At 36.3% G+C, this 14,377-nt stretch overlaps 1 protein-coding gene across 1 annotated transcript; it reads right to left on the bottom strand.

Annotated features, from left to right (window-relative positions):
* Window positions 1-1,717: 1,717 nt before the first annotated feature.
* On the bottom strand, window positions 1,718-4,209 carry LOC127672817 (zinc finger protein 120-like; the record flags this gene model as incomplete). Its single annotated transcript, XM_052168191.1, has 3 exons — window positions 1,718-2,699; window positions 3,825-3,885; window positions 4,095-4,209. Coding segments are annotated over 3 exons (903 nt in total), but the record flags the coding sequence as incomplete, so codon positions are not given.
* Window positions 4,210-14,377: the final 10,168 nt, after the last annotated feature.

The following is a 14,377-nucleotide window of genomic DNA, read 5'->3' as shown; positions in this document are numbered from 1 at the left end:
ATACACAACTATATCAGGCTCCTGTCAGCAAACACTTGTTGGCATCCACAATAGTGTCTGGGTTTGGTGTATGAGCTGGTTACTGGCCCCAATATGCTTGCTTTACCCTAACTCACCCAAACTGTTATTGCAACAACACTGAAGGTAAAAGGAGGCCCTTTGTCCACAGTCCAGCTATGCTGGCAGGTCTCAAGGTGGTCACAAGATGGCTTGAAAATTTGACCAGAGTGTATATTAGGCAGAGAGAAAATAAAAGCCCTACAGATTTTTTATACAGGGTCATGGAGGCATATTTGACAATACACACCCATGGATCCTGAATCAGCAGAAGCAAAGGAAGGAGACATAAAGAAATTTTCAAGTCGGGGGATGAAATTGATAAAATAGAAAGAGAACAATTCAGAGAATTAATGAAACAGGGAGTTGGTCTTTTGATCCTTTTATTAGACAAGATAAACAAACCCCTATTAAAAGATAAAGAATATACAAATTAATGAAATCTAAAATAAAATGGAGGATTGAATAACAGGTAATGAAGAAATCCAGAGAGTCGTAAAGACATAGTTTAAAAGGGGTGCATTCCACCAACTTGGAAATTCTAAAAGAAATAGCTAACTTCCTCAATAGATTCCACATCCCAAAATTAAACTAGAGAAAAACAACTTAAACTGACATAAACATGAAGGAAAACAGAATTCATTAAAAATATGTCCCCAATATGAGTCCACGTCTATGAGTTTTAGGGTACAGTTCTACCAGACTTTCAAAGAGGATTTAACAAGAATTCAGTGTATTCAACAATATAGAAACAAAATAAATATTAGTCAATTTATTTTCTGAACCCCTGATTACTCATATATCCAGTCAAGAAAGCCTGTGTGATAAAAAAAAAAAGAATTACAGACCAATTACCCTAATACCACAGATTCAAAAATACTTAAAAGATAAAACAAATAAAATAAAATATAAAACACATCAAAAGATCGTCCACCATTAACAGTGAGGAAGGCTTCATTCTAGAAACAGTGATGGTTCAACAAAATGGGTTTAAAGTGTAAGAAAAACCAAGAACTGATCATCTCATGAGGTAATGTTAAATTCTCTGACAATATTCAACACAACTTCATGATAAAATTCTCGGAGTTGTGCTGCTTACTGGGGCTGGAACACGGCTCCCTCTATTCCATTATCAGCAGCTTTCAATATTTCAAATATATCACTGCCTAATCTTGGCTTTCCTGGAACTTGCTTAGAGATCTACCTTGATCTCAAAGATCTGCATGACTCTGTATCGTGATTGGTGTGTTAAAAAGCATGTAACACCATGCCTGGAACTAAGCCTTTCTGTTTATATTTTAAATTCAGAACCCAGAATCCAAATATATCCCTTAGCAATTTGACACATACTTGTATCTTCATATGTCTACATAAAAACAATAACCAGGTAATAATAATTCCTAACATGATACAGTTGACTTTCATACAACTGCAAACCCATATGTTTAGCTGAATGTAATCTTGTCCTAATGTAACCATTACTTTAATGCTATTGAATATCCTTGATCACAAGATTAAACTTCATTCAACTTCCTGATAAAGCCTTGTATTTTGAACCTTTCTTTTTTTTTTTTTATTTTTCCTTTCTTAGTTTCTATGTTTGTTAAAAATTTTCATGCCAAATTCTATGCGGTGATTTTCGTGACTTACTTTGTCAATACAATTAATGTAAACGTCTTTACCTTAACCTCAAGAAAACTTTTCAGACGAGGGCAGCAAACTTCTTTGCAAAAGCATAAAAAAAAAAAGAAAATCTCCAGAATGGAAATAATCCCAAGCACCCATGTCTATCATATCCTACTATGATACCGTCCTAATTCCCACTTAATTCATGATCATATTCATTATGTTTCTCTCCAGCACACAGAATTAGGAGATTTATCCCTGGTGAAAACACTTTACCAAATTGATTACATTAATAAGTTTTCTGTCCGGTGTGTGTTCTTTTATGATACTGGAGATGACTGGGTCTTGTAAAGGCTTTACCACATTGATTACATTCATAAGGTTTCTCTCCAGTATGTGTTCTTTTATGTCTTTGGAGATCACTGTGCTGTGCAAAGGCTTTACCACATTGATTACATTCATAAGGTTTCTCTCCAGTATGTGTTCTTTTATGATATTGGAGAGCACTGCACTGTGCAAAGGCTTTACCACATTGATTACATTCATAAGGTTTCTCTCCAGTATGTGTTCTTTTATGTACTTGGAGAGCAATGTGACATGCAAAGGATTTACCACATTGATTACATTCATAAGGTTTCTCTCCAGTATGTGTTCTTTTATGTATTTGGAGATTACTGTGACATGCAAAGGCTTTACCACATTGATTACATTCATAAGGTTTGTCTCCAGTATGTGTTCTTTTATGTATTTGGAGATGACTGTGACATGCAAAGGCTTTACCACATTGATGGCACTCATAAGGTTTCTCTCCAGTATGTGTTCTTTTATGATATTGGAGAGAACTGCGCTGTGCAAAGGCTTTACCACATTGATCGCATTTATAAGGTTTCTCTCCTGTATGTGTCATTTTTTGTGTTTGGAGATGACTGGGTCTTGCAAAGGCTTTACCACATTGATTATATTCATGAGGTTTCTCTCCAGTAGGTGTTGTTTTATGATATTGGAGATTACTGCATCTTGTAAAGGCTTTACCACATATATTACACTCACAGAGTTTCACTCCAGTATATCTTCTTACATGCCTGCAATGATAATTAGCACATGTGAAACCTTTACCACATTCATTACTCTGATCAATCATGTAATTAATATGAATTATGTTTACAATTTGTCTAATGGTAAAGAAGCATCAGATCTTAAGGTTTTAGAACTTTATATGTTCATGTTGTTCTCCCTCATCATGAGTTGTTCAAGACACCTGTGATGGTTATTACATGGCTCATATTTATAATACCCTCTTTTTATATGATGTATTTTAGCTATCTGAATAAAGTTAGAAAAACTCTGATCTTTATAACACTGATTGCATTCATATTTTTCCTATAGTGTGAATTACAACACATGTGACTGGGAACCAGGACAAACAGAAGAATTTCCAAATTCCTAGTACCCATAAAGTTCTTTTTACACTATGAGGTTTGGGATATTCCCTGTAAAGCTAAAAACCAAACTAATTACAAATGTCTTCCATATTCCTAATTTCTTTCAAAGGCAGAATACTACATATCTTCTTGTTTTAGAACAAAAATCTTAGCTTCTTCTTTCCATATCCCAATGCTCACATGATTATTACCCATTGTGACACATTATATACCTAATAAAAAGAATGATAAATGAAAGGTTTACGCATTGTATTCACACTGTTTGAATTTTTGATTCTCATAACATGTGCAATATGGACTAATATTTCACCACAACAATATTCTTGATTCTCATAAAATGCCCTCTCACTAAACTGAACCATATTACTACAAGAATATTAGTATCACCAATTTTTCTATGGACTATTTGCTTATTAGAATGTTTTGGGTATAAATTTATCACTATTCAATGTGCAATTTCTAAATACTATGAGACTATACAGATTGGCAGATCCACAGGACAAGTCTAATGGAGCTACTTATCAAATGGATACACAAATCACATATCGGATCTTGAGGTCAATGGTTTTGTAAGAATATTATAATCATATCTACACTTAAAGGACTGTTATTTTACACTCTAGCTTTTTGCTGGAGATTCCATAAGATATTAAAATTTCCTCAGAGACAAATTTGTATCAGCTTGCACATGAAAATTACCTTTTATGACTTCTATTATTTTGACAATGTTCTTCAAGATGATGCTCTTCCAAATTATAGCCTAAAACACAGTACCAGAAAAGGAATGATATACTATTGGAAAATAGGGAAAATTAAAGGTACTGTGAATTTTAACTGCACCGTGAAAGTTACAGTGAAAATTCAGTGAAACTGAAATATTCAGCTCAATTTTCATACAATTAAAATAATAGAAGTTCATCAATAACCAAGAAACATTTGTTTCCTTCAGAAAAAAAAAAACAGTCTTACCTATAGCTTTGAGGTTCAGGTAGGTTTCCAACATCACATTTTTGTAGAGACTCTTCTGGGAAGGATCCAGCAAATTCCACTCTTCCTCCGTGAATTTCACATGCACATCATCAAAAGTCACTGCATCCTAAATATCCCATACAAATGTACAACACAAAGCATGATACTAACATCACCGGAAAACAACTATATGCTTTCTCAAATATATATTCACATAATTCTCGTGCTTGCTCTGCTTATTTTCTGACTCAGAATTTATAATTACGGTGTCCTTTTAGAAGGAGCTTTAATTATAAGATACACTTCTGTCACTTTTGAACACTTTGAATAGGATACAGCTTTGCCAGAGAAATACGAATTGACAGGGACATGCAGGGGAAATAGATCCACAATACCGAGCACACATCTGAAAAATTGTATGAACAATTGCTAACTACAAACATGATGGGCAAGCTGGGTGTATTTTCTCATGTCTTTAATCACAGAGGCACAGGCAGGTGTATGCCATTTAGCTAGACACCGGCATGGTCTTTGTAATGTGTTCTAGGAGACTAAAATGTATATTTTAAGACCCTCAATCCCTACAAAAAACAACCATGGGAAAAAATGATACTGAACTCAAAGTTCTTTAGGAAAGTTCCTACAAAGAATGATAAATTCACAGCACATCATTATTCACCTGGTAAAAATATGAAGTTTAATATATAACATTTGGTCAAATTTCAATACTAAAGATATGGATGAAAAAACACGGAGCCGGGCGGTGGTGGTGCACACCTGTAATCCCAGCACTCTGGGAGGCAGAGACAGGCGGATTTCTGAGTTTGAGGCCAGCTTGGTCTACAAAGTGAGTTCCAGTACAGCCAGGTCTACACAGAGAAACCCTGTCTCGAAAAAAAAAAAAAAAAAAAAAAAAAAAAAAAACCAAACCAAACCAAACCAAACCAAACCAAAACAAAACAAAACAAAACAAAACAAAAAAGAAAGAAAGAAAGAAAAACCACACAAAAATATGCTTATATTACAAATACAAGACATGTGTCTTTTTTGGTTTCTCTCCTACTTTAAGGACAGACAAAGCTACACAGTGAAATTTGTTTTGGAAAAGAAAAACAAAGAATAAAATAGATATAAAAATATAAGACAGCTAGACTTTTAAAATAGTTTAGCACTGATTAGCAAATCTATCTATTGTATTTTATACGATTTAAAGAAAGAGATTATAGTGAATATGTGGGAGCATGAAAAGAACATTGATGGGTCAGTTTCAACCACAACACAGAACACACCATGGACACAATGTTTCCCCTCTAAAAGAAATGCTGGGTAAAATCTGGAGCAGAGACTGAGGGCATGGCCAACGAAAATTTTCCCCACTTGAGAGTGCCATCCTATGGACAGGCACCAATCCATGACATAATTAACGACACTCTGTTATGCTACAAGCCTTGATTAATTGTCTATTGAGAGGATCCACAGACAGGCTGACTGAAAAAGCTGCACAGATCCAGAGTCAAACCTTGCATGGACCTTTGTGAATCTTATGGAAGAGTTGGCAGGAGGACTGAAACCCCTGAGGAGGATAGGAACTCCACACGAAGACCAAGAAACTCAAGTAACAAGCACCCTTGGGGACACTCAGAGACTAAGCCACAAACCAAATAGCATACACAGGACGGACTAAGGCCCCTGGCACATATATAGCAGATGTGCAGCGAAGAGGCTCAGAAGGTCATCTAACAAATGTAGCAAGGGCTTTCCCTATAGCTGTGGGGGGATATCTTTCCAAACTGTTTCTTTAACTGTGCTGCCATGTCTGGCCTCAGTGAGAGAGGATGTACTTAACTCACAATAGAATTGATGCACCAATTTTCAGGATACCTGGGGGCCCCACAAACTCTCAAAGAAAAACAGAGGAGACTGGGGGAGGGACTCTGCCATAGCAAGGGACATAGAATGCGGATAGTGATAAGGGTGACAATGAATATATAAATTATTGGAAAAGCAAAAAAAGAGATCAAAAATAAAACTTTCATTCTATAAACACTATCCTGGAAGGTATCTGGAATGGCTCCTACCAGAAGATCTTCCACAAGCTTCACAAAGAAAGCCAGACAGGACAGACAAGCAACCAAAGATATCATCCTATCTAGAAGCTTTTTGTTTCAATCAACTGCATCCTGACCCTTGACACTATGGGCAAATATTCATCCTGTGATGAAAATGCATTCAGTCTTTCTTCAGGGATCCTAACAGTCTGCAGGAACTCCTACACTGTTCAAACATCCAAAGTCTCTTCTGACACACAAGGCAAAATCTTGAAGGTCACCTCTTGTAACAGCTTGGGTACATCCTCTCCTTGTATACATCTCTCCATGGCAGATTTACCAATGCTTTAGCTACCTCAACAAACTGTGGTCGCAAAATGGAATTCAAGAATCATCCTCATAATTTCAGTGCAATGAACTCTCATGGAGTCTTCCCATGACTCTGACTCTGCCAAAATATATCTGGATTTGGGCCAAATTGAAACCATACTGGAAGAATCCGGGATCTCGAATTTATCATCTATCAGTTTTCAGAAGCCACAACATATGAAAGATCGTCTTAAGTCTGGCTTCTAAGGTGATGGACTCTGCCTCACCTGGTCCACTTATAACAGCTAGAAAGTGAACAAAATCAAGATGTCCCTCAACCAAAATTTGGATAAAGATTATGTGGTTCATTTACAAAATGGAATTCTATTCAGCTAGTAAAAACAAAAACATTATCAATATTGCAGGCAAATGGATACAACTAAATACTATCATCCTAAGTGAACTATCCCAGACCCAAAGGGACATGCATGTATGTACTCACTTCATCCTTCAGATGACTGTAGCTCTGAAAGGTTGAAATGCTATCAACTTCACCTCTCTCCTGATTATGTTCCTTATGGATTGCTAGGATTTTCTTACCCGGCCCACCTCCTCTCCTAGCTTCCAACATCAACAAGCAATCTCTCTTGAACATAACAAACAGGTCAGTAAAAGAGCCAGCACTCAGCCAACACTCTAAAAATCTACAAAGAAAACTGTAACACAGGAATAACACTCCAACAATAACAAGAAAAACTGAGAAACTAGTACGTAGACCAATAATCACCAAAAATGCAAATACCTAGGACCAGCATAGAAAGATATGTAATACCAGCCAGGAAAATAAGTCACCATCCTCAGGCTCTCACTCCTTTCCTTTTCCACAAACAACCTCTTTTGTATCAGAGCTCTTGTGTGTTTTACTTTCTCAATATATGTTAGAGAAAGAGGAGGAAGAGGAGGGGGAGGAGGAGGAGGATGAGGAGAATGAGAAGATGGAGAAGAAGAAGAAGAAGAAGAAGAAGAAGAAGAAGAAGAAGAAGAAGAAGAAGAAGAAGAAGAAGAAGAAGAAGAAGAAGAAGAAGAAGATCAGCATAAAGAAAATATTTCCAAGAAAACGACAAATGAAAGCTTTCATTGACTAAAGGAAGGTGTCTATTAATGTACAAGAAGCATCAAAAATACCAGATTGGAAAATACCAGATTGGAAAAGAGACGTTTGCCAAATCATAATCAAAACAATAAACATATTAGTTAAAGAAACAAAAAAATTACAGCAGAAAAAAATTAACAAACTAAGCAAAAGAAAAACTAGTAATGTTTGAAATCAGAAATATTAGATTCATATCTGTGTTCTTTTTTTAAGGAATAAATTCATTCCTTATGCAATGTTCTCCCTGCATGTATTACTGCAGGCCAGAAGAGGGCACCAGGTCCCATTGCATATGGTCATGAGAGACCATGTGGCTGCTAAGAATTGAACTCATGGCCTGTGTAAGAACAGCCAGAGCTCTTAACCTCTGAGCCATCTCTCCAGGCCTAATCCTGCCTTCTTAATGTATATTGTAAAAGACAAAAAGCTTTGGACACAGTTGCTGCATAGTCACAGAACCCACCCAAGCTTCTACATGAAAGCAACTGGTCCACATGTTTTGGACAGAATTACAATCAGCCGTGATACTGAAGTTATTGAGAGGTCATTGCCTGAACTAGCAGGTTAGAAGCACCACTACAAACCTCCCAGGTGGTCACATCTGGCTGTTGTTTCTGATCCAACCCCATAGAGGACCCACCACCCCAGTGCATACAGCTCAGTCGCATGTTCATCCCCATTGTGGGCAGATATCTTGTGCTCACCATGTCTTGATTTCAGCATTTCCCTGAGGTCCCCCTCACAGCAAACAACAGCAGAGCTCAGAGCAGGACACAGAGAATCATTCAAACTGCATAGCCACAGGGAACACACCAAAAGGCACCCAGAAGACCCCGCCTCTTTGTCTGCCTGGCAGGTCTGCCTGGCGCCCTTTGATTGGCCAGTGAGTCTTAGCCCTCCTCAGGTTAAAGTGTGCTTCCTATCTAGGGCCACATCTTTTCAACATCTCAGGAGTGTTTTGCATTCCATTGACATTTGAAATAAGATATCTAGAGGCATCACACCCCACACAGCCCTGAGAGAGGAACAACATTCCAGCTTAGGCTGGTCAGCTTCCTGCTTCTCCCTCTCTGAAGCCAGAACCCTGCATTTTCCAGTACCTGTGTCTGAGCTTTCCTCAAAGCACTTGTCTTCTTCCCATAATAATTATGAAAAGTTTGCCTATACCAGTACTGAAGGTTCATTGGATGTATCAATCTGACCCAGGAATTGATGACCCAATGTAACACCAGCCTGGTCTACAGAGTGAGGTCCAGGTCAGCCTCTGCTATACAGAGAAACGCTTGTCTCCAAAAAAAAAAAAAAAAAAAAAGAAAGAAAGAAAAAATAACAAAAACAAACCAAGTAGGGTTTTTTTTTTGTTTGGTTGGTTTTTTTTTTTTTTTTATTTTTTCTAAATCCTGGGCTCAGGAAAACTGAAGCTCCCTTCTCAAACAACCCCATAAGAAAAGCAAGAAACATAAGGGAAACATAATGGAAACACTGTTGAGCACTATTACTAGTCAGCACATTTTCAACAGTGGCAAATTAAAAAACAAAATACAGTTGGATAAGTACAGATTTTCTAGATAAGCCTAACTCAAATCATAGAGAAAAATGAATCTTTCTATGTATAGAGAAAGGGTAGTTAACAGAATGTCCTGATAAAGGCTGTCAGCCAAGGGGAGTTAGAAAAATCAAGGACTGGTGGATTTCATGTTGCAGGATATTACAGCTGATCTTCAGTATATACCAGTATATTTAAGATATAAGTATTTCCTAATGCCAGTTTAAAAAACAAACAAACAAATCACCTTTGCTTTATAAAATAAAAAAGTACAAGTACCAAAACAAAAGAACTGCTTTTTCATGACACTTCTATATGTAGCTTGCAAAAAGCATATATAGCCTAGATCAAAAGTGGATAAGAACATCTCAAAAGATCAAGATTAAGAAAGGGTTTCTAACTTCAAAAAGTATAATTAAGAAACATCCCCCAGAGTAAGCAGGGTTAGAGTTAGGGTTAGGGGATTAGGGGGTTATGGTTAGAATCAGGACAAGGGTTGTTAGGGTTAGGATGCTTAGGAAATCAAGGGGTTAAGATAGGATTATAGATTTAGTAAAAGTCCCTGAGTTAGCCTCAGGGTTAGGGTTAAGGTGGCCACCATTATTCTTGATGGTCCCACTGAGTCAATCGTATCCCTGTTACACAACGAAAAAATGTTAGGGTTGTGGTCAGTCTCAGGATCAGGTCAAAGGATTTGTTTGTTGTTGTATGTGAACTCAGTTTCTATCTTTTTGCTCATCTGCCTTCCTAGTCCTCAATTTTTATAATATAAAAATCTTTCCTGTCCCAGTGAAAGTGGAAAGTGAGTTATCCATGAACCTAGAATTCCCAGATATGGAAATATCTTTGCATTATTATGAGGTCCTGTTCACATACAACAGAAAACCACTACTCCTTTAGTTTTTCTTAGTTTCATCTGGGGATCCTCATAAGATGTACAAAATCATGGGACTTGGTGCCCCTCTTTGGTAATATCATAAGTGTGCATGGGCCATCTGTCTTTACCACATCTTTAGTAAATATAACCAAATTGTACAAGACAAAATGGTCTCCATCATTACTCTTGCTGGTCTCACTGAGTCAATAGGAACCCAATTACACAAAATACCACAACTAAAAGCTATTCATTTTATATCTTAATGTTTTGTTCTGTTCTTATTCTGATAGCTTCTACCTTATTCACTCAATGGTTTCTCTAAAGAACCTAAAAGTTTATCCATACCACTTCCAAACTAGCATACTGAAAAAGGAAGTGATGACTCTGATAGTCACAAAATCAAACCGATAATCAAGGGACAAGTTGCCAAGGGCAGGACCGACTGCTGCCAGCAAAGAATATCTGTGCTACTCTGTGTTGGGTCTCAGTGTCAGTTATTTATGCAGCTAATTCCCCTCAGTGATAAAATGGCCTTCAGTACTCTTCTGCTTTAGATATGTATGGTTTACTTTCTGTCCAAATTAAAAATATGCTTACTAAAGATTTTTTGTGAAGTTTTCACAAAATGATCAATGAAAATTATGGAAAAAATCTTGGACAAGCAATAAACATAAAATTGTGGCTTAATGAAATTTGTCTTTTATTACTTATGTATAGAATATCCACATGGGATCATGGTTTATTCTTCACATCTTTTTCTTAATACCAAATAGATTACAAGTAAAGTAAACTGCTTAACTTTGACTAAGTTATTTTTATTCAGAATAAATAAAACTTAAAAATTAATATGAATAGACAAATGTATATTTAATCAATAAATCCCCACAGGTAAAATAAATATGAAATGATATTATGTCTCTGAATCTTTATTTGTAATGGGTAACATGAGGATATATATTTAAATTGTAATGTCTACTTTTAAGTACCTGATATATGTAAACATACAGATCTGATTACAGTGATATCTCTATGAGTCCTATTCCAATTTTAGTATGCAAATAGTCACTATCGCTTAGGGGTCTAAATTAATTTTAAAGATTTTTCTTTTCCTAGACCTGGATTTGTTATTCATATTGGACATTGTCTTCACTCAATGTAAGAATGATACATGAGTGCTTTTGAAAATGAAATATACATGTGTAAATGTTTATATAGACATTAACATATTAATAATTTAAACAATATTTATATCCCAAAAGGCCTCACTAAAACCCAATAAATATACTAAGATATAAAGATCAGCACAGGGCCGGGCGGTGGTGGCGCACGCCTGTAATCCCAGCACTCTGGGAGGCAGAGGCAGGCGGATCTCTGAGTTCGAGGCCAGCCTGGTCTACAGAGTGAGTTCCAGGACAGCCAGGGCTACACAGAGAAACCCTGTCTCGAAAAAAAAAAAAAAAAAAAAAGATCAGCACAGGGCTTGTGACTTATTGCCTAAATTAAACAACAACCATTTTCTTACCTTCAGGTTCCTTGAATTAATATCATTAGAGCAGGCATTTTAAAATGTTATTAAAACTCTATGAAATGAGAGGGCATGGGTGGCCAGTTTTTGAATAATTTGTAGGGGGAATAACTAGGTTATGTAAATTTGTCTAAAGACAACCTCAGTAATTTATTTTTGATGTATAGAATGTATTTCAGAACTGGAGAGAAGGTTCAGCATTTAAGAGCACTGGCTGCTCTTCAAGAGGTTTGGAGTTCAATTCCCATCAACCACAAGGTGAATCACTACCATCTGTCACAGGATCATATGCTCTCTTCTTCTGTGTCTGAAGACAGGGATATTATGCTCCCATACATGAAATAAATAAATAAATCTTTTCTTAAAAAATGCTTTGTCAATTTTCTTTAGGGAAAAACAATAATTTTACCTTTTATCCTTTGATAAACTATGATACTTTTAAAATGTGGTATCATTGAAACTTAGAAAAGGAATAAAAATATTTTATTCCCTACTCCTGAATTAATGTTCTGACAATAAATTGTGGATTTATTTGTTAAAACTATTTTATCTTTTGGTGTTAACATTTAATGGTCTAAAAAAAAGAAGTATTTATATAGAGAGACTTCTATGTCTTCTACTCTGATCCTATATAGTTGGAGTTCAAGGCCATTCTTTTATCTTCTTAAAAAGCTTTCTAAAAGCACATTTTCTAGAAAGAAAAAGAGCCAGGACTACTGAGTATCATTGGCCATCTTATTTTTCATCCCAGTCATTGAACAGAAACAATAATTAAAGCCACATATTTTGGTAAATATTATTATTTATTTATTTATTACCACAATCGAATGATAAGGATTCCAAGTAAAAGACACAAAAGACTTGGTGTTTATAATAAGATTTAAAGCACTAGAGTTGGACAGACTATTTTGTATAGTTCCTGTTAATAATTGTGAGATATCATTTGTCCACAATGGAGGAGCTAGAGAAAGGACCCACGGAGCTGAAGGGCTTTGCAGTGCCACAGAAGGAACAGCAATGAGTCACTCAGTACTCCCAGAGCTCCCAGAGACAAAATCATCAAGCAAAGAGTACACATGGTATAACTCATGGCTCCAGACACATCGGCAGCAGAGAATGGTATTGTTAGACACCAAAGGAAGGAAAGGCCCTTGGCCCTGGAAAAACTTGACACCATAGAATAAAGGAATATCAGAAAAGAGGAGCAGTTTAGGGTTGATTGGGGAGGGGAGATGGCTTAATGGATTTTTGGGGGAGGGGGAACCAGGACTGGGGACCAAATTTGAAATGTAAACAAAGAATATATTTTTAAAAAGAAAAAATGAATAGAAAAAAATTGGATACAATGGTCAAAAATAAATCTGGATTATAAAACTTTATTGGGCCTAAACAACAAAGCGTTCTGTAACATATGAGAAAGCAAAGTTACAAACAATTGGAGAAAGGGAGAAGAGGAAGAAGAAGAAGGAGAAGAAGAAGGGGAAGAAGAAGAAGAAGAAAAAGAAGAAGAAGAAAAAGAAGAAGAAGAAGAAGAAGAAGAAGAAGAAGAAGAAGAAGAAGAAGAAGAAGAAGAAGAAGAAGAAGAAGAAGAAGAAATAGAAGAGGAGGAGGAGGAGGAAGAGGAGAAGAAGCAGGAGAAGGATCAAGTCTGGAAAATATTTCCAATAAAATCATAAATAAAAATTTTGCTAAACTAAAAGAGGTGTCTGATAATGTACGAGAACCATCAAAACTACTAAAAAGACTGAGAAAAAGTCTCTTTGGCACAAAATAATCAAAACACTAAACATATAAGATAAGGAAATATTAACAAAAACTGCAGCAGAAAAATTTAACAAACTAAACAAAAGAAAAATTAGAAATGTATTAAATCACAACTATTAGCTTATTTTTATGGAATTAATTCATTACATACACAATGTTCTCCCTGCATGTATTCCTGCAGGCCAGAAGAGGGCACCAGATCCCCTTACATATGGTTGTGAGCCACCATGTGGTTGCTAAGAATTGAATTGTGCATGAACAGCCACAGCTCTTAACCTCTGAGCCATCTCTCCAGTCCTATTCCTGCCTTTTTAGTGTATATAATAAAAGACAAAAAGGTTTGGACACAGGTGCTGCATAGTCACAGAAACCACCCATGCTTCTACTAGAAAGCAACTGGTCCAGATGTTCTGGACAAAATTACAATCAGCCATGATACTGAAGTTATTCCGAGGTCATGGCCTAAAATTGCAAGTAAGAAAAACCACTAGAAACCTCACAGGAAGACACATCTGGCTGATGCTTCTGATCCAACACCATAGAGGACCCACCAACCCAGGTCCCAGTGCTCAGCTTCATTTTCCTCCCCATTGTGGGCAGATATCCTGTGCTCACCATGTCTTGATTTCAGCGTTTCCCTGAGGTCCCCTCACAGCACACAACAGCAGAGCTCAGAGCAGGACACAGAGAAGCATTCAAGCTGCACACCCACAGGGAACACCTCAGAAGGAGAAGGTGAGGGAGTGAGTGATGAAGATCAATCAGCATAAATGTCTAGAAAACATTTCCAATAAAATCCTAAATGAAAATTTCCTAAACTAAAGAAGGTGCCTGTGTAAGAATAGCCAGAGTTATTATAAATATATTGCCAGAGTTAATGTAAAAGCATGCAAAATATCAAACAGATTGGGGAAAAGTCCCTTTACTGCGCAATAATTGAAACACTAAGCATCTAAAGTAAAGCAATAAAAAAAATACACTACTACAGAAATAAATAACAAAACTAAAAAAAACAAAAAACAAAAAACAAAAAACACACAAAACAAAACAAACAAACAAAC

The sequence above is a fragment of the Apodemus sylvaticus genome, chromosome 22 (assembly GCF_947179515.1).
Source record: "Apodemus sylvaticus chromosome 22, mApoSyl1.1, whole genome shotgun sequence".
Classification (NCBI taxonomy): domain Eukaryota; kingdom Metazoa; phylum Chordata; class Mammalia; order Rodentia; family Muridae; genus Apodemus; species Apodemus sylvaticus.
This window is presented reverse-complemented; position numbering and strand designations above follow the sequence as displayed.